The sequence below is a fragment of the Cryptomeria japonica genome, chromosome 2 (genome assembly GCF_030272615.1).
Source record: "Cryptomeria japonica chromosome 2, Sugi_1.0, whole genome shotgun sequence".
Lineage (NCBI taxonomy): Eukaryota > Viridiplantae > Streptophyta > Pinopsida > Cupressales > Cupressaceae > Cryptomeria > Cryptomeria japonica.
This window is the reverse complement of record NC_081406.1, coordinates 471,112,333-471,134,892: the sequence shown is the minus strand read 5'-3', so window position 1 is coordinate 471,134,892 and position 22,560 is coordinate 471,112,333. Positions and strand designations below refer to the sequence as shown.

Here is a 22,560-nt window from a genome sequence, read left to right as displayed (position 1 = left end):
ACTATAAATTCTGCATACGGACATTGTATCAGGTATCATATATTAGGCATACGTATCAAGCACATCCCCTATGCATACCACCGAGAACCAAGATGTTACTGGCTGGGACTTCATAACAGTTCTGAACTTATCTGATCAGATTAACTACACTAATGCCCAGTCATCTGTATATCCTGCATATTCGTGACTTCCCCCCCCCCCCCCTTGACGGAGTGGATTGATGGCCTTCTTGTATCTTGCAATTAGAAAGGGACACACTTCTTCATATGCGATGAGACACCTCTTTTACTAATAATCTTCTTCATAACAGATCATGCCTTTTGGTTTATTGATTTAGTTAGTTGTGCAATCGCTGTCACTTATCATTAATAACTCTTGTTTGATTGTAACCCTTGTGCCATTTCGAATTATTGATTTATTTAAATGGATGCCTCAATAATATCAATCATTTCTTATTGATAGTTGAATAATTATTCAACTGCTGCCATCTAATCATAGTCGTTGACTTATACTAGGCTTGATAAATTATTATAGATAACTAAGATATTATTAGTAATAAATATTGATAATAATATTTATTAAATAAATAATTATTTGTTGGTAATATATATTAAATAATATTAATAATTACTTAATTTAGGATATATATATATATATATATATATATATATATATGATGATCAAGGAGGGGACATGACATTTACTCATGCTTTATGACATTATGTTAATCTTCTTTATGAGGTAAGGCACTATAATCAATAATCGATTATGCCATTATCGATGACAGATAATTATAAACCCCCAAAAGACATAACTGCAAGTTTCAGGGATCTTGAAAATGATGTTAGATGCCAATCACCGATTCCAAACTTTATGACCGTAAAGAACATGCAGTGCCCATGCAAGAGTAAGAGATATTCAATGCAAGACATTGAAGTTGCATTATTATTTAAGGTTTCAATCTCAAACACAAGCTTTGTTCCTTTTCAATGATACAACTCACATAGCAAACTCAGTAGAGATACATACCAACTGTCCCTGTTGAAAACAAGATCATACACATGACTAAACAGTGTTTACATAGCTATCGAGTGACAAGTTCTACCCTAAAGATCAGTATATCATAATTCTTAATTACTGCCAATGTGGTCTAAACACATTTATCTACGAGGTAAAAATTTCTAAAATTTATACACAAGTATTAAATCAGCAATCCATGATGGTCGAATTCATATCAAATCCATATGACATTTAATTTTATTTAAAATCCATATGATAGAAGTTTATATTAGACCTATTCACATAGCATCTGACAACTACAAGAGTCAACACTGCATAGCTCATAGCATCTAACACTACAATAGTTAACTCAACATATATCATGGCATCCTACAACTTCAACAATATTTTATATAAAATAGCATCCATCAACAACAGTCAGCACTGCATACCAAATGATTAACAACCACCAAACCTCTGTATCACTTCATTCACATTTCTTCCACAATATTATTTGACCTATGGAAAAGTTCTAGGGTTTACCAATAACTTGCGATGCTTATTTCTCATCCAGAGATTTCAACTAGGGTACTCAAATACCAGACCTCCATGTACAGGAGCATACCCTTTGGGGAAAAGTCAAAGCCAAAACAAGTAAACCATAAAATAACAATTGTATAAGTCGTAAGGCCTTTAACCTGGATAAGTAGTGAATTGTGTGTTGTAAATCAAGTTGAGTGTCTTCTATTGAATCAGTCCACATCTCCTCTTCTTTGACTTATAAAACTAGTCCAATGTAATCAAAGGACATTACTTGCAAGAAACAAATCATAATGGATCCCATTAACTGAAGTGCACAACTGGAATTATCATAATACTTATAAAAAGGGTTTATGGCATGTTTAATGGCATTTGCAAACCATGCTAAATATAATGTTTCTTGCACAGAAGTGGCATTGTCTTCAAAAATATAAGTCTAAAGCATCTACTCTTCTTTTGTTTAACTCTACCTGGACATGATTTTTGCCTCACCTTTCAATGGATAGAAAATTCTTTAGATCACCACAAATTACTCTAGGAGCCCATGCAAAACTACTGACCCAAGCAACTTAATGGAAAAATAGTAGAAAGCTCCATCGAATGTAGAAAATATGGTTCCAACAGCAACAATAGGAATGTCCACGTGCTTCATAATGACCACCATGGAAAAAATGGCAGGTCACTTGGATAATGATGAAAAAGAAATAAATGGTGAGCCTTGGCAGTTTGACATTGATAATACTTTGAATTGGTAGGAGCTGAATGATGATACTGATAGTAAGAGAAATTGTGAGGAAAGGATGATGTCATGCCCCTATACTGACAGTAATTTATATTTGAATATATTTATCTGTTACTTGTGAGTTATTCTTCATTCAAATTAAAGATATGAATTAACCCTGTGATCATTATATAAGTATATCAGATTCATTAAATAATAGAAGTCTATTATTATATTACTTAAAACCTTTAAATATTAATATTTATATATATATTAATTAATAGAAAATAGCAAGTTATATCTCTTAGTAACTAGCCCTAATTGCTGGCTGCAATGAAGCGATTGTTGTCGGGAAATACGTATATCTTATGTTTTGGTAGTAATGTTATTTGTTAGTAGTTAGTTAGCCGACGGGTAGGTAGTTGGAGTCGCGATGCTTGTGTCGCACCCCTTCGGCTGTTATATATTGTACTACCTTCGGGTATTGAAGGATGTGATGTTTTACGACAGATAATACTATGGACATTGGGTGCATTCTGAGTCATTAATGGAAAGCTTATTCTCGTATTCATCTTGTACTTGCATTGTTCATTTCTGCATTACTTTTGCACTCTTTTTGTTTACCCTGTGAGGCAAACATTTGGCGTCGTTGCCGATTTCAAACCTGGGAATGGGAGTAACCCATATGGCACGACGATAATGGGCCAACCCCTAGATGAAGGAACAAGCACCCCTGAGGGAGAAGAGTCAGAAGAATTGTTCGATGGAGAGAGAACACTAACGGTGGACTTCCAGTGCATCCTTCACGCAGCAATTGAAACCCACGTACGAAGGGAAGCCACGCAAGAAGACGTGCCCGAAAGTGTTGTGTGGTCTGCCCTATTAGTGAGCCCTGCAGTGAACCAGTTGATGAACAACCTTCCCAATTTGTTGGCTCAAGCGTTTCTTGCTCTCCAGAACCGCCGAGAGGAAACCTATCGCAAAAACCACCGTCAACAGATCTTGTGGCAGTACGAGGAGAGGGGTTGACGAGAGGAAGAGGAGCGTGATGAAACCCGACGAAGGACAAACAATCCCTGAACTGCGAATGGAGAAATAAAGAACACTGTCATAGTCATAGGAATTATGTTAACATACATTGTATACAAGAGAATGAATTAATAAGAAGGTGTTCCTGTTTTAAATGTGATATTTTGTTTCATCAGGCGGAATTAGAATTGATGCCCAATCTATTAAATAAGGACAAAAGTAAAAAGGAATATGTAGAAGAGGTTGAAGCAGCCCAACGAGCATTGATTGTCGAACAACAGGCCGAACGTAGGAGACGGTTAAAGGGAATCGCAGAGGAACTGAGTGGAAGGAACAACAAAAATGGTGAGGGCCAAGTCTCGAATTTAATTGAAACCACACGGAAGCAACTGGGGGACCTTTCCCTCATGTCGGAAAAAATTGGTGACGGGAGTACGGTAGAACCGTACACACCATTCAGACGAGAGGACGAGACTAGGAAGGAGAAGGAGACTGAAACCGAGAATAGAGAAGTAGGAGATACTGGTGCAGCCGAAGGTGTCGGGAGGACACAGGGGCACGGTAGCAGAAGCAATCTGTTCGGGTTGGGCTCAGCCATCCCTGGTAGTCAAGGTAGTCTGGTGGGACCTAGCGGACCAGTTTCCGGAGTACCTGGCGGTAGTGGACCTGGAGGGCCAATCCCGGGAGGTACGAACCTTGGAGGTTCCAGAGGGCAAGGTGCGCATAAGGTAAGAAGTGCGATGGCGGGCAAACAGAAGTTGTCCAAATTCAATGGAGATGGTAAAGATGACCCCGTATGGCACTGCCGTACGTGTGAGATAATATGGTCAGCCAATGGGGTGGTTGACAAAGTGGATTGGGTGGTGCAGTTCCCTGCCACCCTGAGAGGGGTAGCCATTGATTGGTACTCTGATGTGGATAAATTAAAGGTGGGAACATGTCATGAACTACAAAAAGCTTTCGAGACAGAGTTTCGACTCCTTCGAGATGATAATAAGATCGTGGCAGATATATTAAGCACAAAGTAGGGAAAGCACGAGACAGTGCGAACATACAACTGACGGTTAAAGAAGTTACTGGGGAAGATGGAGAACCAGCCGACTGACGGACTAAAGAAGAGATGGTTCGTGGAAGGGTTGCGGTCATCCCTATGGAGAAAGATGAAAATTGTACCGCCCACCTCATACGATGACGCATACAACCGCGCGATGGATTTGGAAAGTGAGGGCAAAACATCGCGGAAGAAAAAGGACAAGTCCTCTACATAAGAGGAGTCCTCGGGAGAAAGCAGCAGTGATGAATCATCAAGTAAGAAGGTGCAAGCTCTTCAAAAGGATATGCACCGTATGATGAAGGAATTTAAGAACATGAAAGGAAGCACGAGTAAAAACAAAGACGTGTGGTGCACGGAATGTAAGGAAGAAGGTCACACAAAAGGCACCTGCCCGAAGAAGGCATTCTGCAAAATTTGCCAAATGTTGGGACACGCCGTCGAAGAGTGTCCCTACAACATGAAAACAAAAGGGAACCAAGTATTCTTCACGCAAGAGCAACCCTCACTGTCCGCAGCAGTGGGCTCTGCCCAGCCGCAAGCCGACGCCACTGCATCATCCGGTGGTTATAGAGGAAACCGAAGAGGAGGGAGAGGCAACAACAACAACAACAATCGGAGCAGAATGCAGTATGACGCTAAGAGGCGGCCAATAATTCAATGTCGGACCTGCAACCAATGGTGGCACTTCGCTCGGGAGTGCTAGAATACTGAAACCCCCTAGAGCTTATGTAGATGGTGCGGCCTCAGTGATCACGATGACACAAAATGTCCTAAGCCGGGGGTGAATCTGCTCAATATTGAGAAGACGAGCGAAGACAAAGAAGTGTTGGCGATCACTCGCGTGCAGGCGAAGAAGGCAACGTATCCCGACCCCCACATAGAGAAGGAGAGACTGCGGGAGGCGAAGGCCGACATTGAACGGGAGATGGCGGCAGAAGGACGGAAGAACACGGAGATGATGAGTCCCTCAACCCGCCTGAAAGCGGAAAAGAATATCATGACTCCATGCCACATTTGAGGACTGCCATCCTCAGCAATGTGCAAAGCACCGCACACGCACCTTCGAGTGCACCGCAGGTGGAGGTTCCCGTCAGCCCTTCGACTGACCCGATGTTACTAGCCTTGAACAGTGGTAGACACCCAGCTATGGTAGAAATGGGCATCCTTGGGACCATTCTGAAGGACACCATTGTGGACGAGGGTGCTGGGGTGAATGTACTACCGGAAGAGACATGGAAGAGGCTAGGGAAACCCACCCTGTGGCCACCCACATTCAATCTGGTGGGAGCCGACCAACATGGCATCAAGCTACTCGGCATATTGATGGCCCAGCAAGTGACAATTGGTATGCAACCCTTCCTGTTAGATTTTGTAGTTATTCCCTTGAAAAAGAAAGGCTATGACGCCATCCTGGGGAGAGTGTGGTTGATCACAGCGAGGGTGAACCATAACTGGAAGAAAAATACACTCTCCATGGAGAAGGGAGGGCGGAAATATATCATTGACCTACGGACCCAAGATGTTGGCGAAGAGCTCGCCTCTTCCGACTCGGACTCAGAGGACTCTAATAAATGGGAATGGGGTTCCGACGAAAGCAAAGGCAAGAACGCGATGGAGCCAAACAGTGAAGGGTTACTCGAATTGGAGGAATGTTTTGAAGACGAGGTGTGCTCACTCAATGGGCTCTTCCATTGGCAAATGGAGGATTACGAACTTTTTCAATGCAACATGTTGTAGATAGAGGAGCCCGTCGATAAGGAGGTCTTCCCTCCAAAATATAGAGAATATAACAAGGGGGAAGCCCGAGTGGACGAGGCACCCGCACATCAGTTTGAGAAAGACAAGCCAATTCAATTTGAAGAGTCCAAGCTGAAGGCAACAAATTTGGGAAAGGAGGAGGACCCACGGAATATATTAGTCGGGGATGACTGGGATCCCGTGCTGAAGGCAGCGGCCTTCAAAATATTTCTGGAGTTTAAAGACGTCTTTGCATGGATGTATAAAGACCTGAAGGGGGTACCTCCCAAACTGTGCGTGCATCGCATCCCGTTGGTACCCACTACCCGGAGTCCAGCCTGTACGAAAAAGACCGTACCGGATGAACCGCAACTATGCGGCATGGGTGAACGAAGAGATAGAAAAAATGTTGGAGGCCGATATCATTTTCAAAGTACAGACAAGTGAATGGGTGTCGCCCATAGTCATTTCATTAAAGAAGGAGGCTAACCAAATAAGGATTTGTGTGGACTTCCGGTGTCTCAATGCAGTTATGATTAAAGACCCCTTCCCAATCCCGTTTACGGATAGCATACTAGAGGAGGTGGCCGGCCATGAGATGTACTCGTTTATGGATGGATTCTCCGTATATAACCAGATCTCAATCGTCGAGGAAGATAAACTGAAGACCACCTTCATGGTTGAAGATGGTGTCTATGCATACAACCGGATGCCATTCGGCCTATGCAATGCACCTGCAACATTCCAACGAATTATACTACACATATTTGACAAGATGTCGGTAGGGAAGTTTAAAGCCTTTCTCGACAACTGGTCCATCTATAGCGGGCAAGATACGCATTTGGTAGCCCTCAGAGAGTGCATGGAGAGATGCCGAAGGGCAAGGCTGGCCCTTACTCCAAAAAAATGTCGATTTATGGTGCCACAAGGCAAATTGCTTGGGCACATTGTATGCAAAGCAGGTCTGAAGACGGACCCAGACAAAATACAGGTGATTGTGGAGATGGAGCCTCCTACAGATGTCACCGGGGTAAAGTCCTTCCTAGGCCATATCGGCTACTATAGGAGGTTCATAAAAAACTTTGCACAAATATCCCACCCCTTGGACAAGCTTACTCGCAAGGGTGAGCCGTACACCTGGGGGACCCCGAAGAGTGAAGCATTAGAGGAATTGAAGACGAGGCTGGTAGCTGCCCCCATCCTCGCTTACCCCAACTGGGACAGGGAGTTCCATGTCCATGTGGACACTTCAAACTTTGCGATCAGTGCCACACTGGCCCAAGTGGGAGATCACGGGTTGGATCATCCCGTCTATTTTGCCAGTAGACTGTTATCCAAAGCGGAGAAAAATTACAGCACAACAGAACGGGAGGCATTGGGGATGATCTATGCGGTGCAAAAATTCAGACACTACCTGTTGGCGACACCATTCACATTCTACGTAGACCATCAAGCCCTCATGTACTTGGTCAACAAGCCGATAATTCAGGGAAGGATTAGTCGATGGCTACTCTTGCTGCAAGAGATAACGTTCACCATTATCGTGCAGCCTGGGAAAAGCCATGTGATAGCGGACCAATCATCACACATAAAGTCAGGAGAACCACTAGAAGGGGTGAATGATGATTTTCCAGATGCCCACTTATTCCAAATTGCTGCATTGCCACCATGGTACACGGCCATCGGGGAGTATCTTTCTACTTCAGTCTTCCCGCCAGGCATGCTACCAGGAGAACGAAGGAAACTGGTTTTACTAAGTCGAACATTCCAACTGATCAATGGACTGTTATATAAGATGGGACCAGATCAAATACTTAGAAGATGTGTGATGGAGGAGGAGGTGCCAGGAGTTCTCCGAGAGGCGCACGAAGGACCGGTAGGTGGACACATGGGACCAGACACTACTGCACGGAAGGTGCTACTCGCGGGCTTGTGGTGGCCCACGCTATATAATGATGCCCGCGAATGGGTTGTTGGTTGCGACATGTGCCAAAGGGCTGGGAAACCATTGAAGCGGGACTTTATGCCGCTCAACCCCTCACACGCGTAGGAATTATTTGAACGATGGGGGTTGGACTTTGTCGGACCACTCAAAGTCAGCCGTGCTAGGCGGTGCAGATACATCGTGGTAGCCACGGAATATTTGACTAAGTGGGTAGAAGCACGGGCCCTACCTGATAAATAACTCGGCGGTGAGTACAACCAGATTTATTTATGAGCAAATCATTACTCGTTATGGTATCCTCATGCAGCTGACGAGTGACCAAGGTGGCCATTTTGTCAACCATGTTATTAAGTTGCTCACGACAGAATTTAGGATCTTCCATTCTCTGTCGAGTCCTTACTACCCTCGAGCCAACGGGTAGGCGGAGGCCACAAACAAGATCCTTGTAGGAGTCATTTATAAGTCGTGCGGGGTCGAAGGGGAAGATTGGGAAGAGAAGTTACCCTCCGTGTTGTGGGCTTACCGCACGACGTACAAAGTGACTACGGGACAAATGCCCTTCCAACTTATGTATGGGCAGGAAGCAGTGGTGCCCGCCGAATTCATGGTACCGAGTCTTTGTATTGCAATAGAAAATAGACTCGGCGATATGGAGAGCCTGAGGGAGCGACTTTATGCTCTGAATAAACTTGATGAGAAGCGGATGATGGCTCAGTGGGCAACCGAGACAACGCAGCTGAGGAGGAAGTTGTGGCACAATAAGCATCTAAAGCGAATGAAGTTCACCCTAGGACAACTCGTGTTGAAATATAATGGGCGAAATGAAATTAAACCTGGAAAATTTAAAGTGAGGTGGCTAGGACCTTACAAAGTTCGCGAAGTCGCAGCAAATGGATCGGTTCGGCTGTGGACATTGGATGGCCGCGAAGTGACCGAAGCTGTGAACGGGTGCAAATTGAAGGTTTACCACGAACGGAGGGAACCTGGACCCTCCAATTAGGGTGTTTGAAAGTATTTTAAAAATTAAAAAAAAAAGAAAAAAGAAAAAAGAAAAAAGAAGAGAAGAACCACGGTGGACCACCGACGGCGGGACCACCGAACGGTGGGACCACCGACGGTGGAACCACCGCGCGGTGGCAACACCGAACGGTGGGACCACCGGTGGTGGCAACACTGTGCGGTGGAAACCGCCGCAAAAGACACGCCAATCACAAAGGCACGACAACATAAAAACGCAAAGACACGGCCCAGGTTACAAAGACGCAGCCCGCACAAAAATGCAGTCCGCACAAAAATGCAAGCACAACGCACACGCCACACGCAAACACACGCAAGCACATCCGTAAGCAGCCATACACAACAGACACGTCCACACAACAACACGGAAACGAAAGAAGGTAGTCTCCGCACTTCCACGCAAAGCGTTCAAATTAGTTAGCCATACGAAGGAGCATACTAGCCGGTAGCACGGAGACGGCAAAATTGCACAACCGAAGAAGGTGGTTACGAAGGTGTTTCAAGATTGCACGGCTATAACCAGAAATTAGTTACACGAGAAATTAATGGAGTCGGCTGGGAAACGGAGTTGGAAGAAGCAGTTACAGGCTTCCTCTAGTAGCAGCCAAATGAATAGAAATACCAGGGTCCTGTCGTTAGGCGTGTGTGTTGCAGGCAGCACAATGGATGCCAGCGCAAGTCAGAAGAAAAAGCAAAAAACACCACAACCTGCGACAAGTGGAAAAAATACATTGACTCCTTAGAATATCACCTTTGAGGGACTGAACGGGTCTGAATGCAGGAAATGGTGGCAGGACACACCCGACGATGATTTGGTGAAGCAGAACCTTCGTAAGGCAGGAGCAGAGTGGGCTATCCGAATGCCCGTGTTTCCTATCCGAGAGTATGAGGGTGCCCTACGGTTCATGGTGGACACCTTTGATAGACACACATGGACGAGTACTTTTGAGTATCTCGGGAGGGATGTCACCATATCCTTCAAAGCTGTGGACTTTACCAGAGTGTTCGGCATCCTAGGCAGACAGGGCAGGAAAATCGAGTTGAAGGCTAAGAAGATGAAGCGTGAGGAGAAAGAATATTGGATTAAATTAGTATCCAGAAACTTGACCAGGGCGGAGCTAGACAGCATGGCTGATGCCACGAAGGGACGAGGAATGCGCAAGACCTTTGTTGCAGAGGGCCATTGGCGGTGCATAATGGATGTCATTAAGAGCAGGTTGACGAGATCTGGTAGGGCGTCGGACATCGCCCTCCCTCAAATTATGCTCATGAACGGGATTATGAACGACATTGTGTACGATTGGGTTGCGTTGCTAGTAGAGAGAATGTGCGAGTTCTTGACGATGCAGCATCGCACGTTTTATATGCCCCATTATGCCATAGGACTGTTCTTGGAGGCCACGCAGGAAAGCAGTGCTGGAGGTAGAGTTGGAGGTATGGCCGTAGGGACCGTTGGTAGCTGGTGAGCCTCCTATCATGTATTGGAGAGACCTTGACATTGGGCACTCTTCCGCGAAGCGAAAACGGATGGCAGATACGGCCTCAGGGGAACCTGATAGTGGGGGGAGACTTCTAGTAGTATGGAAGCTTTGGAGGCGGAGGATGAGGAGGATGATAGCAGCAGGGCGACGGAGGAGGGGAGGATGGATCCAATTGAGGAGAGGGTCCTTTTTGCCCCACCCTTGCTACCGATGGGCACACCTGTGATGTCATATGGAGTGGGAGGCACCTCTATTCTGGCATTTGGGCAGAGCCGCACGCCAGTTGCACTTGGCCCCATCCAGTAGCAGGTAGCATCACCTCCGTAGGGTCGAGCACCACCTTCAGGACCGGCCTCGGCCACGGAGGCACTTATCGAAGACATGGCGGAGTCGTGTACAGATGGGTCGCCGCATCGAGTAGTGGTAGATGAGGAGTAGGGACTGAGGGAGGTGGTTGATACGGAGCCTCAGGTGCGGTTGGATGTTGTTGGACTTGAGGCATTGGTGACCATTTCTGCCTCCTTGTTGGCGGAGCCCATGGCTATGACGACACACACTCCAGTCGTAGAGATGCAGAGAGTCTCAGAGATCCCTAGTACAGATCCGTCGGTAGTGGCTATGGAGAGCTGGCTGACTCAGCGATTTCAGATGATAGTGGTACCACCCGTGGGAGCTGCTGTATTCTCACCCTGTCGAGAGATTCCAGCTGAGGCAGTAGACTTGGACGATTCATCTAGTGAGGCACATGTACCAGCAGTTGGGAACAAGGCAGGAGAGGTGGTCTCTGCCATCCAGAAGCAGGGGGATGCTACACCTCTAGTGGCGGAGGAGGTACCTTCATACCAGCACGATGCGGCAGTATCGGTTCCGACAGAGACTTCTCAGTTACCCCTTGGTGCTCTTACACAGATGCCACTTCCATCACGGTCATAGCCTTCGGAGCAAGAGGGGGAGGACTTTGAGGCCTATTTAGTTGACATGGTAACGAGGGGTAGGCGAGTGGTGGCCACGGCCCAGATGCGAGCATTACAGCCGGTTGTGGTGGAGTTAGAGAGGGTCCTATAGTTTATGCAGGTGGGCTGCCCCAGAGCTTTTGCTACATGCTTTGAGTCTTAGGGATGGCCGACTACTCAGACGGATGAGATGCTACAGGCTTGGATTGTGCGTGAGCCCATCGTGGAGAGTCGGGTGATGGCCGTCGTCCGAGAGATTGAGCAGGTCTACCGCGACACCTACTATGCATTAAGGCGTACGCAGCTTGAGTCTGCAGTCTGCGAGGCTGCTCGAGTCGAGTTGGAGAGGGATGTGGCCAGTCAGCAGGCCTTGTGGGCAACAGAGAGGGCACAATTGTTGGCGCAGCTTGAGATGGCCCGAGCAGAGAAGGCTGAGGTGGAGACTCACCTTTCGACGGAGCAGAGTGAGGAGCCTCGTGCAGCAGGAGTTGGATGCAGTCACTGCCGAGAGGAGCCTGTTGCAGGCTCGATTGGTTTGTATGACGAAGATAGCGAATACGAAAGAGGAGTTACTGGAAGCCACGCATATGGTGAAGACGGCTTTGGAGAAAGTGTTGGTGGCGGAGCGTGATGTGACTGCACGTACTCAACAGGTTTATGAGCTCCGCGTCCGCTTGGCAGCCCAGACACCGGCATCTTAGCCTTCTACTTTAGGGATGCTTCCTCAACCCCCTCCTTAGTTTTGTCTTGGATGTATATTTTGTATGGGTTGCATTGTCTCCATTTTTGTTGTTAGTCATCGGAGACGACTTCTTTTTTGGGGTGGATGATGTTGTCGGGAAATATGTATATCTTATGTTTTGGTAGTAATGTTATTTGTTAGTAGTTAGTTAGCCGACGGGTAGGTAGTTGGAGTTGCGACGGTTGTGTCGCACCCCTTCGGCTGTTATATATTGTACTACCTGCGGGTATTGAAGGATGGGATGTTTTACGACATATAATACTATGGACATTGGGTGCATTCTGATTCATTAATGGAAAGCTTATTCTCGTATTCATCTTGTACTTGCATTGTTCATTTTTGCATTACTTTTGTACTCTTTCTGTTTACCTTGTGAGGCAAACAACGATTCCCTTTTAATATATGCTACTCCCCAAAAGGTGCGATCTTATCCCCAGCAGATAGTTTGAAAGCCAAAGGTCAAAAGGGGGCATCGTTTATGGTTTAGACACCTCTCTTCACTCACACGTGGGGAGAGGATATTTATATAATCAAACTGCCACTCCACAAAAGGCATCGATCAAGGGGAATGATATATATATTTATACTAATCACAAGAAAGAGATCAGGAAGAAATAAAATATATATTATTGTGGGTAAGCATCATATAACAGAAAATAGGTACGTTGTGGCTTACTTATTTACAGATTATTATATATGAGTGCTGCTAGGAATAAGGGGACCAATATACAGTCTAGTGTGTATGCCATAGTATAAATAACAATTTATATGAGTTTTTAATTATACAATTTTATCAAATATGCTAAATCTTTAATAAACATTATTTTATTTATATTAAATTTTTTTAACATTTATCTCTTTAAAATTTTTTTTTTTTTTTTAATGGTTTTTTCATTGATAAAATTAATGATATATTATAATTTTTATTAATGTGTATATTATTAGAAATGTCAAGTATTATTTTAATAAACTTAAATTCTTTTATTAAAAAAGTTAACATTTACTATAGTTGAATTTAATATTATTTTATCTTATTTAAATATTTTTTAATATTAATATTTAATAAATTAAATCGTCATATTTTAAAATATTTAATTTATATTTTAAACTATTTATAGATAAAAATTAACAAATATACAAAAAATTAACAGATTTAAATTAAATTTAACCAATTAATTATATTTAATATAATGATGTTTTATTTTAAATTTAACACATTTGTATAAGGCAAATTTAATGTCGATTTTTTTTAAATTTTTTTTACTCTTGTTGAACTTCATCTGAATTTTATTGTTGCTGAACTCGAACTCGAATTCGAACCTTGTGACATAGTTCCTAACTATTCATAATCCGTTGAAGCTAATATATTCATAGCCTATTCCTTAATCACTCGCTATAGCCCCTTAAGAGGAGATATTGGTATCGCGTAGGGAGAGGTGGAGTAAATTCACGCAAGGCAGGTAAGTTCCAAGATGGGTAAGGAAAAGTATTTCCAATGCCTTGAGGGAGAGTCCCGAGATGGGTATGAACATGCATTCCCAATGCCTTGAGGGAGCCTTCTTGTAGATGGTTTCCAAGCGCCCTATGACAAGTATTTCCCCATCCTCCTGTTGGTTCCCAAAATTGCAGACTTCTAAACCCTAAAGGTATGCCAAGCCTTATGCTAAGGTTTTACAATGATTTTGGCCAACGAACGGAATGAACCGATATGGCTGTAATTCCCCGCTCTTCTGGCTTTGCTAAACCAAGGCGGGTGTACCTTATCATCAAATATTCTTTATCTTTTTGTATCAATTTATGATTTTCAGGCAGATTATGATTGTAGTGTTTCTTCCTTGATTCAGATCAATTTCAAACTGGCATAGAGGTTTAAAATGATCTGAATCTCCACTTATACTCCTATCTCTACAACTAAAAATGAAACAAATAACTTGATTTAATTCTGAAAGTAAAGTTTGATCAGTGCCTTATCCTGGGCCACAGAGTCTAAATAGTTATCTGTTCATCCAATGTGTTAAAGTCAAACTGCTTAGCACTACCCCTTGCATAAACAAGCAAGTATGATGCCTACACCTTGTATAGACGTGCAAGTATGTTAATTACTGAGTTGTTTTTAGTAATCTTATTCCTCTCGACCACAACATTCTTCCAACAGGATTTTAACTCTTCCTTGAAGAGACCAACTTGAATAGGACACATAGAGCTTTAAAACACAATGATAAATTAGCTATATCCTTAATATACTAATTTATATGATAAAGAAGAATAGAATGCAAAAACAAGTTAGTAATATTTTGTATTACATTGATAAATAGTTGGATACATATTTTGAACAAAATAATTTATATACATTCTCCCTTGAAACCCTAGGATTATCAGTGTCTAATAATGTTATAATGTATCCCCCTATTCTTTTCAGTCTTGATTTCCCTTTTATAAATTCAAAGGAGCATTTCAGACCGTTACATTATGAAAAGACACAACTGTTTGTTAATAATCACAATCTAATTTTAATTTACAAATGTTTCGTATTTTAATCACAACTGCAAATGATCTTTTGTCAACTTTGCCTTTCATATTCCCGTGAAAATTTTTTCGTAAAAGATATATCAAGTAGTTTATTATTATTAGGCCAAAAGCATTCTCCTAATAATATTAATGTCTTCGGGTGTTAACCCCGCAGTGCAACGGCAAGTTGCACCCCACTGTTGATAGTGGGTCATAGGTTCGAATCTCTTCCCGAGCGATGCCCCCATGCTGGTTTCCCCCGGTTTGTGCCTTGGTGCGTGCTTGGATCGCCGTTCTGCCTCCTCCCCCTACGATCGATGCTTCCCCTGCGTTGGCGTTAATGCCCCTGTATGCTCGCTGGTGCCTTCGGTGATGTCTTCCAAGCTGTTCAAGAACCCGTGACTGTTGGTGTGGTGTGATTCTTCCTCGGTGCAGCTGCTGTGCGAACCTACTGCCAGATGGAGTGATAAGGTGTTCTAGTGGAGGGATAAGTAGTTGATATGGAGCAATAAGGTGGAGTGTGGAGAGATAAGGGGAGGGAGATATAAGGCGTATGGAGAGATAAGGAGAAGGGAGATATAAGGAGTATTGTGGAGAGATAAGGAGACGGGACTTATAAGGAGTAATATGGATCTGATGGATTGTTAAGCTGCATGAGACTTACATTGGATGCATTAAAGCCTCAACTTGTTCACCTCGGGGATGGGGTCCCCCTTTGTGGCCCCACTGGTTCATAGCTCCAGTCAAAAGCGTCTATATTGGAGGGGCGAGACCCCGTATTGTCTTAAGCTAGTGGTACTTAGTGGTACGTTGCAGAGCAGCTGAAATTGTAATACCTGTTACCGATCAAAAAAAAATAATATTAATGTCTTCACCCAATTTCCATTTCATGTAAAGCTCTTTTCTCCCTCCCTAAGTGAAATAAATTCGCTGGGCTCTTGTATTTTTATCAAAAATCTCCAGCCAAAACATGAGTAAAAAAAAAAATCCCTCATTGATAATTCACTTTTCTAAGTGTTGCACTTTTACTTGAGTGAAAATAATTCTTCTCTACCTGTTTAATTACTTTTCCCTTTTCTCTATGTGTAAAAGAGTTTCTCCCATCTATTACATCAGTTCAATTGGGAGTAAAACTAATCATCCCTTTTGTAAGTTCATTTATACTTCCTTTTATGACTTACACCCTTTTATTCTGCGCAGGATCTGGTAATGTTGAAAGCATGGGAAGAATATATTCTGGAACTATTTTTGCATCACTTTGGGGAAATTTATCGATAGATTATAAAACAAATCCTTTGAGTGTGAAATTACATTCACTTAATTACCCTTAACTTGCAATCCCATTTATTTTGTAGAAACAATTCACCATAGTGAAATCATTTCACTTGTAATTTGAAAGTATTGATTCCTTAAAACTCATGAAAACATTTTACTTTTATATGAGTGCTTTCACTACAGCTTTGTACCCCTTAGTTAATTTAATTCACGCAATTCTTTTATTTGTGCATTGCACTGTGTTCTTGGTTTTCACAAAGTGCCCTTTCATACCCATTTTTTAGTAACATGTCAATGTCATTAAAGTGCAAATCTGTGTCTTGCTTTAGTAAAGATTGTTTTTGCTCATTTTGTAAATGCTGATGAAAACCATCTAAATGCGAGCTCAGCATCTTACATCCATCATGTTGCGTGTTCAAACAACAAATCTCCCAACTAACTCTGAAGGTTTAAGCCCAAAGTTGATGCAGAATGCAAGACATTTTTGTAATGTATTTTCCTCATCTTCAAGTGTAAAACCACTTTGAGTAGACTCTATTCTGATCTCTTGATCTATCACTATGTCATTGAAATGGACTCAAGATGCACCCGATTCTCTTCCTTGCCAATTTCAGAAAATTATGGATACCAGTAAGAGGAACTATTTCTCTAATTAACCGGGCGCAAATGTGAGGAAATAGCCTTTTCAACGAGTCTATTGTGTTCCATATCCTCTGATCATTACATTCCATGAGATCATGTGTCTTGGGGATATTTACAGTGCAACATTCAATAACAACGTTTATCCCAATGTTTTGTTGGATGCTCGCATACTGTTCTAAGGCTTCCATTCTGCCGCAGGTCACGATGATGCTGGTAAAGCTTGTAGACTTTGGTTTTACATGTCTCTCAGAACATTAGTAGCTGCATCGTTTAACCAAAAATTGTGCTTTCCTGGATACATCATAATCGTTCCAATATTCCTGTTTGATCACAGGCAGGGAGAAGACTGGTAAAGATTGTAATTTTGCATTCACTTGGAAGTTGCTAAAGCCTTTTTAACATGTTCATTTTGTATATATCACACAATCATGACATCCCATGAAACAGCATCAACAATTCATGTGCCTTGTTTGAATCTCCAGAGTTTGTGAGTTTGTCTACAAGAGCATTTCCAACCATAATATCAGACAGAAAATCTGTACAAAATATGCTTTGATAAGTGTCCATAAAATGTGTTCACTCAAATAGGAAGGATACTGGTAAAGGTTGTACATCTCGGCTTTACACCTGCCGATTGCATTAGCTTGAAACCTTTTCAACAAATTTATTTTGCGAATATTCATTATACTTTGATGAACATGCTGTAGCCACATGTTGACACCTCTTCGAGGCGTTATGTCTTCAGTGCACATGCCGTGTCTACACTTCTTCATTTCACAGACAACATCCGGCAAAATCCTCTATTATTCATTCCTAAATGGATATTCGTATTCTGTCCCAATGATCCCATCCTGGTGCAGGTTAAATGCCTTCATTTTGCTTTGGCGAGTGCCCATACTCCATTCCAATGCTCCTGTGAATCATATTTGCTTGACAACCCTTCATCCAACCCTTTTATATATCGTGCAGTCATATTGTGCATGAAATTGCACTTCTATGAGGTAATTATCAACCAATTCACACACTGTACCCTACATTTGAACTCACGAAGATACAGTATACAATCTCCCTTTGTTATGTTATGATGGTTGTTCTTACCTTATTCGGCTGTTCCTATCTGGCCAAAGCTGTGGAATTCATCATTATATCCACCAACTGCATTTGTTTTAAAGTTTCAAAATTCTCGTTTATGATTCCAAACTGTGCGGATCCTGCAATCATTGTGTCTTGGAAACCATAAACTTCAAGGCAAATTGTGTAGCAGATTCATTCTTTCGCAGGGGACATGTGAGCGATTCGAGCTTCCATTCCGAAAGGTGCTGAGAATATGCTGTCAAAGGTTGTGGGAAACTGACTTTACGCCTGTCAATTGCACTTGATTTGGAAATTTCTAAAATCTTTCAACAAATCCGTTTTTGTGTATATCCTGCAGTGATTGCATTCCATGGGATACAACCTTTTGAGGCGGTTTTATTAAACAGTTCGTGTATATGTCTACCATGGCACTCGCAGCTGTACTTTTGACGTAAACTCTATGCTTAGAAGAATGCTCATACACATTTCCAGACTTAAGTTTGTGTGCTCACCTTACACATCGCTATTTCGCATCATTTCTAGGGTTTTCTTCCATACCCCTTGCGAAATGGTGAAAAGCTCCCTGCTCTATCACACTTCCTTTTTCATTCTGCCTTTATTTACTTGCGGTGTGGTGATATGTTTTTAGATAATATGTTTCACATATTGTAAGCCCCACCGAAGTCTCGCTTCATTATTTGAAGTTTTCAACCCTAAAATCAGATTAGGGCAACTTTAGCTTTTATCGAAGAAACAATGGTTTTCAATGAAACGTTAAATTGTATTTTTGAGCATCATGCTTTTGGCGAAAAACGGGCTCCGTACTCCATATCTTGTAGTCCTCACCTCCCAGGGTTGACATTACATCATTGGTAGGATTTTTTCCTTTTCCATTCTTGAAATTTTATTGTGCGAGGGCACATGGGACCTGCCACTTTATGAGCTAAATGTATTTCATTAAATCCCTTAAATGTTTTTATTTATAAAATAAGTCTTCCTCGGTTGGGTGAAAATAAACATTAGGCCCCACACTAGCATTTGTATGCTTAGATTAATAAAGCTAGTTTCTGTGATTAAATATTCAAATCATTTTAGAAAATGATTAAATAATATCAATTCTTATTTTACTGATCAATGCCATTCCTTAGCGATGATTCATCCTCTTTTAAAATATGGCTTCATTCTGCAGGATAAAAGAAGCTTAAATTTTTCGCCTTCCATATTATTATTTAAAGTTGATTTAAATAACACAAGTCTTGGATTTTAAATCTAGCTTTGGGAATGTATTATCACTTAAACCAAATTGATTTAAAAGTCTAGACCATCTGCCTTCACGATTTCTTTTAACATCATATGCTGAGCTCTACCCTTGTGGGATCCGCATTAACCCCACATATAGTGCAAAAATCTGAAATATTAAACTTTGCCTGAATTTAAACCATGACTTCACGGTGAATACAACTTTAGGGTTTTTACCTCTTTTTCTTATTTAGGAGACCTTAAATCTTTGCAAAAAATTAGGGTTCCAACACCTCCTTCGGATTGATGTCAGGAGAGAAGTAAGGGATCGGGGCTTAAGTAGGTTAACTGTCAAATGTATTATGAATCATTAATTGTTTCTTAATTTAATCTGATTTAAATGCATAGTGATGCATGTTAATCATTGGGAATTGACAGCCTCCTAGTTGGGGACATTAGAGATGACGTCTGCAATATCGTACTGTATCAGAAGTCCTGATAGTGTGTTAGAACATTTATACATGACATTATTAGAAGAGGAAAGTTTGGAGACTTAAGAGGACAATAGTGAGTGTGATAATGTCTACTAAGCTAACACCTTGAATATCAGCTGAAGTTGCCGCCTTTCTATAATGAATGATTTATGTAACAAGCAAAATTCTCTTTAATCATCATAACTTTTGGGTAACTGGGACTCAAGAGGAACTGCCTATAGAGGTGGATGGGGATGGCATGAGGTTCCAAAATTTGGATAGCTGTAATATTTTTCTTATTGTGATCTCTCCCTGCAATTTTGAAGAAAAAGAAAAAGATGAAGCGATTAAAGAGCATCCTCCTTGCATTTTTCTCACTATCTGAACATATCCAATTCAGAACGCAGGTAGAAGAAAATGCAGAAATTCCTTTCTTAGATGCCCTAATCATTACAGAATGAAGATGGCTCTCTTGAGCATCAATTTTATAATTTATTGAAAGGAGACACAAACAAGCTTGTACATCAGAACTGATTCACATCACCATTCATCCCAAAAGCTTGTTCTCAACATGCTCTTCACAAGAGCTCTGAAAATTGTAGACAAGGAACATATGGAATCAATGTTTAGGTATCTTAGCAAGACTTTCAGAAGAGAAATGGATATAGCAAATAAAGAAGGTTGCTCCAGTGAAAAAAGGTCCACAGAGGAGAGAGGTAATCTTTGAACATGATATAAAAGCTTGCTTGCCATATTTGCAAGAGACCTCAGAAAAGTTGACAAGGATACTAAGAATGGCTTAAGAATCTATTGTAAGCCTGTGAAAATCCTTAGAAGTAAACTTAGGAACCCAAAAGAGCCTTTGGATCTGAAGCTAATAAAAAGAGTGTACTTAATCATATGCTTGTGTTGAAACTGTAGATTGGGGAAAAAAGGTGGCCCCCATGAACAAGATGTAAAGAATATTGTTCTGATTTACAGGCTAGAAAAGTTTTATAAATCAGCATTGGTAGGACATGAGGAATGACCAATAACAAATCAGAACTAGTAGGACACGAGGAGACCAAAATATGCAGTCTGAGCAAAAGTTACTAAGATGCTTGCTTATGAGAGTTGCTTCATTGAGTAGTGGAGGTCAAAAAACATCTCAGTTAATTGAATAGAGTTAATCGATGGAAGCTTAGCCATGCATGAAATCTTTATTGGATAGACTAGTGAATTATAAGCTCCATTTTCCTTCTTGTCGGCTGGCCTAACCCCATTTAGCAATCCCTTATAAACTTTCTCCCTGCCCACCCATCAACCTCACATTCTTGAGCATACAATAAAATACCTACATCATTGCGTGATCGACAAAATCTACTAACTAGTATGTAGTAGGTCGATCATGTCACATCTATGGAAAATGAAAAGTCTCCATATCCCCCTGTAAAAGGCTTCATTACCCTGCTGGTGAATCCATATCTCAAAGTGCACAGCCGTTTGATTCTTGTTATTTTTAATTTTGAGCTTTCTCCAATGATGCATTTTTCCAATAGATGCTTCAAGAAACTAAGAAGAATTAATTTCTTGAATAAATAAGATTTCCTCTAACATATACCATACTGTGTGTTTTTGTTTTGGGATAAGAATTCCTTTATCAACAGACTAGCTTGATTTTTCTTATATGTATGATAAATACTACTTTATGTAGACCTTTCTTTGCTTCACAGAGACTTATTACATATTCTCCTTAATTTGTACTTGCTTTGCAGGGTTATCATGCTTTACAATCGTATCGTGTTGCACATGCTTTGTGGAATCGAGGTCAACGAGTACTAGCTTTGGCTTTGCAAAGCCGCATCAGTGAGGTGATTCTTTGTCTAATGAAGGCAAACATTTTTATGGTTTCAGAAATTTAATGAGAGTGGGAAGTCAAGTATTTTATTCTCCTAGTCTGAGGTTTAGAGCAAATACAATAGTTCTTTTTTTGCAATAATTTTTCTTATAATCTCCAGGTCTTTGCTGTGGATATGCATCCAGGTATGCTACCAAATAATATGCCCTTTAAGATCAAGTTGAATAAGGGTTTACTTATTTTTTGTTTAAAAATTGATTGCCAGGATTGTACATAATTGAATCTGAAGTAGTTTATTCTGAAGTAATTTATAATGCCATTCATCGGACACTGTAATTTTTAATTGAAAACCTTCCCGATGACCTGCTAAGAAGTGAGAACTAATGCAAATTATTACATTCTTCACCACCTTGGTATTCCACTTGAAAACATAATAATAAATATTAAACAACTTAAAAACAAGAAAAATTGTACAAATCAGGTGGATATGATTGTCATAAATGGTTCTTTTCCTGTCTTTGTTCATTCTTCTTCGTCCTGGTCTTGACAACCTTTTAATTTTTTATACCATTGGTAGGAGGTTTTGATGCATGCAGAATCATATAACTTAGAATAAGTATCACTTGGTTTCTGTTCAGCTGCTCGTATTGGCAAGGGTATTTTACTCGATCATGGCACAGGCATAGTCATTGGTGAAACTGCTGTTATTGGAGACAGAGTCTCAATGTTGCAGGTAAATTTTCTACAAGATGTAGCTCCTTTGATCTTTTAGCTTTTAAATATTCTGTTTCTAGTTGATAAAGCCGTTCTCGTTATTTGTGTTTTGTAAACCAGAAATTTTCTTCCTTTAAATTAAGAGGTTACTTTATGATATATAAAAATTATGTCAATCATTTTTCATGCAATAGGGTGACAAACTTTGGATTAGTTAAACACAAAGTGCCTATGAGTTGCAAGTTAACAAAGTCACAAAAACTTACAAAATCTGGAAATAAAATTATTTTGATTCATTCATGTTAAACTTACAGCAATAGGCTGCTGTTTGTAATGTCTATCTTTTGCAGCCTGTGTTGTTTTGGATTTATGTTAATCTCTGATTCTAACTCTCCTAGAATCTTTTTGTAAAGGGTTTCGGGGCCCCTTCAAAACCTGTTTTTGCTTTAATCCAAAACATATATGAAGTATTGGAATCATAAGCATAACAATAAATACATTGAAAAAAAAAAAACATTTGATGATTGACATAGCAATAAGGATATAGTCACAGAGAAGATTTGAGATAGGTGATTTTCTT

The 22,560-nt window shown here is 41.2% G+C and overlaps 1 protein-coding gene across 6 annotated transcripts in view; it reads left to right on the top strand.

Annotated features, from left to right (window-relative positions):
* The window catches only part of LOC131051272 (serine acetyltransferase 2), a 155,562-nt gene that overhangs the window by 39,397 nt on the left and 93,605 nt on the right, over positions 1–22,560 (top strand). For all 6 annotated transcript variants that reach the window (XR_009107110.2, XM_057985933.2, XM_057985745.2 and 3 more), the window contains 3 exons: positions 21,184–21,279; positions 21,427–21,451; positions 21,905–21,999. Coding sequence is in view for 5 of the 6 variants with exons in the window: in XM_057985933.2 (XP_057841916.2) it covers positions 21,184–21,279; positions 21,427–21,451; positions 21,905–21,999 (216 nt within the window). In the remaining variant the exon portion in view is untranslated. The remainder of the gene's footprint in view (positions 1–21,183; positions 21,280–21,426; positions 21,452–21,904; positions 22,000–22,560) is intronic.